Consider the following 4,060-nt stretch of genomic DNA (forward strand, 5'->3'; position numbering starts at 1 on the left):
AATGTTTTGCTTTACTCCTTTTGGACCGATAAAGTAGTCTCATTAGTAAAACCAATCTTTTTTTTTAATCAAAATCGACAAGACTTTGGGTACCATACTTTATTCTTCAGAGTGATTTGACTAGAGTTGCAAAATATACGAAAATCAACTAGCTGCGTAAGCAAATCCACTTAAAGCGTACGCAAATAAACTGAACGCATAGAAAAATGGACTTAACACGTCAACAGATCAAATCAACACTTAGCCAAATCAACCAAAGCAGGCAAAACAACTATTGTGAGCAAATTAACTAATGTAGGTAAATCGACTAATGTAGGCAAATCAACTAATGTGATTTGCCTACATTAGTTAATTTGCCTACACTAGTTGATCTGCCTACACTAGTTTATTTGCCCACATTAGTTGATTTGTCTACATTAGTCGATTTGCCTACATTATTTGATATGCCTATACTAGTTGATTTTCCTACACTAGTTGATTTGCCTATATTAGTTGATTTTCCTATAATAGTTGTTTTGCCAACAAAAGTAGGCAATTCGACTAATATAGGGAAATCAGCTGGGATAGGCAGATCAACTAATGTATAAAGATCACTAGTGTAGGCAAGTCAACTAATCCAGGCAGATCAACTAGTGTTACTTTGGAAATCAACTAATTTAGACAAATGAATTAATCTAGGCAAATCAACAAAATGTAGGAAAATCAACTAATGTAGGCAAATCAACAAACGTAGGCAAATCAAGTAATTTAGGCGAATCAACTAATGTGGGCAAATCAACTGAAGTAGGCAAATCAACCAGTGTTGGGAAATCAGCTAATGTAGGCATATCAACTAATGTGGGCAAATCAACTAATGTAGGCAAATCATCTGATTTAGGCAAATTCAACCAACTAGTGTAGGCAAAACAACTAATGTAGGAAAATCAACTAATGTAGGTAGGATTCAGTCTGTTAATACAGTTGCACTGAGTCATGCATCTCCTTCTCCCTATCGTTTTCTAAGAGAGACTACTGTCTACTTACACACTGGGTCAAAAATTTAAACTCGCTACTTCCACCTTGATTGACAAGATTTATCGAATTTTTGGTTCTTTGTTTCCCGTTCTTATTTTATTGTTTAAAAATTTACCACTGATTGAAGACTGTCTCTCGTGTTCGATATAAACCTTTAAGTTGTAATAGTGCTGAGGTAAACAAAATCTTAATTTGGGGGGAAAAAACGCGCAGTGGCACAGGGGATTAGCCATATTTCCGGCAGAACAAAATGTGTCCAAATTCCTTCCGCATCGCTCTGTTCATGACGCCATAAATAACAGGATTAATCCAAGAAGAGAAAGAAGACAAGGTTGGATAAAGTGAGTGTACAATGGAAGGAACAGTAATCCCAAAGCCAAACTCCAAAAGAATGGTTGCAATTGCTGGCGTCCAGCAAACGCAAAACCCAACGACAGCAGCAAATAGTACGGGAGAGGCCTTGATCTCTTGAGCACTTATTGATCCAATGCCGTTTGCGTCTTGTAGAGAGGGTAGGACGGCGTTGTTATGCTGCCTGATAGCGCGATAAACTTTGCTGTAGCAAAATACCACTATTAACATGTTAATGAAGAAGAAACATGCGAAGAAAACATAAAATATGTTCTCCGTATCCTTATCGAGGAATGTTGCACGACAGTGTGAGCTGACGGGATACCATCGATAGAAAACGGACAGCGCAAAACTGGCCAGCATTTGAACAAGTGTAAAAACCCACATTACCACAATCGACAGAGCCGCTTTCTTTCTGGTGAAGAACAGGCGGTATTTATTTGGCTTCAAGACACAGAAGCATCGATTTACTGATGCCAGAGCTAGACTACAAGTGGACACCTGACCCCAATACGGCACCAAGAAACCATTGAACTGACAAAAGGTGTAACCGAATGGCCATCGTCGTAAGCCCGTCGCCACTGTGGAAAAAGGAAAAACAAACGTAGACGCTATTAAGTCGGCTATTGCCAGAGAAAGCACGTAGAAATTGAAGATTGTACGTAGTCTTCTGTTCCGGTAGAATGAGAGACAAACGAGTGAGTTTCCCGCGAGTGACAAAACTGTCGTTAGAGAATAAATTACAGTATATGTGGTAGCTTCCAGATGGCTTCTCGTATCTCTCTTCAACTGTTCCATATTGAGAAACAAAAGAGTAACGCTAGCTGCTTTTTACTGGATTAGACTTGGATTGGAGTGATGCGGCGTTCAAGCAAAATAATGCAGGAACTCTCGCTTTGTTAACCACTGCAATATTAAACTGAAGGAAATTTAATTCGGTATGATATTTCGCCTAGAAATTCCAATTAGAGTTGTGCTTCTTATTCTTAAGGCTGGCAAATAAGGGAACGAAAACATTGTTTGAAATAAAAAAAAGATACATTATGTTGATAAATATTTAAAATGTGGGGCCTTTCATATTTATTCAGTGAAACTAAAAGATGAAAATATTAAACAATCTTGTTGAGAAAGAGCCATCAAGCGTTAGTTGTTCAAAAATCTGTACTGCTACATTGGTTTTGGGCAACGACAACCATTTAATAAGATTGACTTAGCCTGACATTGAGATAATGACTTTTCGTGAGTGAATGTGATGCATGGATGATGTTATTGTTGATGTTATTGAGAGTAACAACAAGTAGATTCGTCCTCGCAACATCCAATCTACTGCCAAGATGCTAGCAAAGTTCATTTAGAATAGGGAAGGTTCAATATGGTCCAGTTTATCTTCTGAAAGTTGCCATTAGAAATTTTTCTATTATCATTTTAATTTAGTAAGTATGTGAGAAAAGCAAACATCGTTTTGAATAAGCAAAGAAACTTGTTCAAAAAGAACATTTAAAGATGATTTTCAGTCCGTACTGTGCACTCTCGAGAGTTGTTTAGGTTTTCTTGTTTTGTTTCGTGCATGACGACACAAAATGTGAACATTTCGCAACTACATACATGAGATAAATTCAAAGTTTCATGTCAACCGCCACTATGGACGCGAAGCGACGGGAACGTTTATGTTTTGTTGTTTCTCATATCACTTGATGAAACAACTTCGCAGCTGTATAAAGCAATGAAGCAGTTGGAAAAATAATTTGAAAGGCCTCAAAGATAAGGTATGTGGGTTCGTAACGAATAACATCAACTCGCAGTCTATCAAGTGAGTTTTTTTTTTTATGTTTTTAAACATTAGGCTTTAATTCCACTAAATACAATGCCGTTAAGCATTTTACGTAGTAATAGCCTTGCTTCATTGTTTTTTTTTAATTCCAAAGCTGCAGCTGCCTAAGCTGTGTATATAACTACGATGATGAAACATGTCTTGATGTCTTTCTCCACAGTTTATGTATATGATCTAATATCTATTCACTTTTAATATACATTCCAGAGGTGAATAACAATAATGATAATAATAATAATAGTATTATTATTATAATTATTATTATTAACATAATATTATTAATTATTATTATTAATATTTTGTGGGTAAAAACGAATTGCGGAAGGAAGAAAAGCCAACAGGGCGAGGAAAATACCCGCCCCCCCTCCCCCCCCCCCCCCCCCTTAGCTCAAGGTCTAGATCCGCCACTAATAGTAATAGTAATAATAATGGTAATGATAAAGATAACGATAAGGATAACGATAACAATAATGATAATAATAATGAAAGATTTACATGGCGCCAGTATCTTAATGTTCGAAGGCGCTTTATAATATCAGAGAAATTCCAAAACAGATGTCTCAAAATTAAAAACATCAGTCCAACATCAGGTGGCGACCATCAGAATATTGTTGGTTTCTGGGAAGCACTTATGGCTAGTATAGTGGACGAACATTTACCTGTGAAGAAAACGAGGGTTAGACCCCAAGATGTTCCTTATATGTCTCATGAATGGAAAAATGCCATAAGAGCCAAAAGAAGAGCCGCAAGAAAATATCAAAAGAATACTTTTAATTAATTAGTTTTAATTAATTTAATTAAGATAAATTTTAATTTATCTATAGTGTCCCCATTTATTGCTTATTTACTGCTATTTTAGTTTGA

General features: G+C 36.3%; 1 protein-coding gene across 1 annotated transcript; it reads right to left on the reverse strand.

Annotated features, from left to right (window-relative positions):
* Positions 1 to 1,239: 1,239 nt before the first annotated feature.
* On the reverse strand, positions 1,240 to 2,233 carry LOC149103620 (melatonin receptor type 1A-like). The gene has a single exon (XM_089272579.1). The coding sequence runs from the start codon at positions 2,161 to 2,163 to the stop codon at positions 1,240 to 1,242; it is 924 nt and encodes a 307-aa protein (XP_089128705.1). The 5' UTR covers positions 2,164 to 2,233.
* Between the last annotated feature and the right edge of the window lie 1,827 nt (positions 2,234 to 4,060).

This window comes from Orbicella faveolata, unplaced genomic scaffold (genome assembly GCF_042242905.1).
Source record: "Orbicella faveolata isolate gen_17 unplaced genomic scaffold, um_ofav_v1 contig_35, whole genome shotgun sequence".
NCBI classification, from domain to species: domain Eukaryota; kingdom Metazoa; phylum Cnidaria; class Anthozoa; order Scleractinia; family Merulinidae; genus Orbicella; species Orbicella faveolata.

Bases quoted from the DNA above. Each gene is read 5' to 3' on its own strand.
- LOC149103620 (XM_089272579.1), bottom strand. From the start codon at position 2,163: ATGGAACAGTTGAAGAGAGATACGAGAAGCCATCTGGAAGCTACCACA.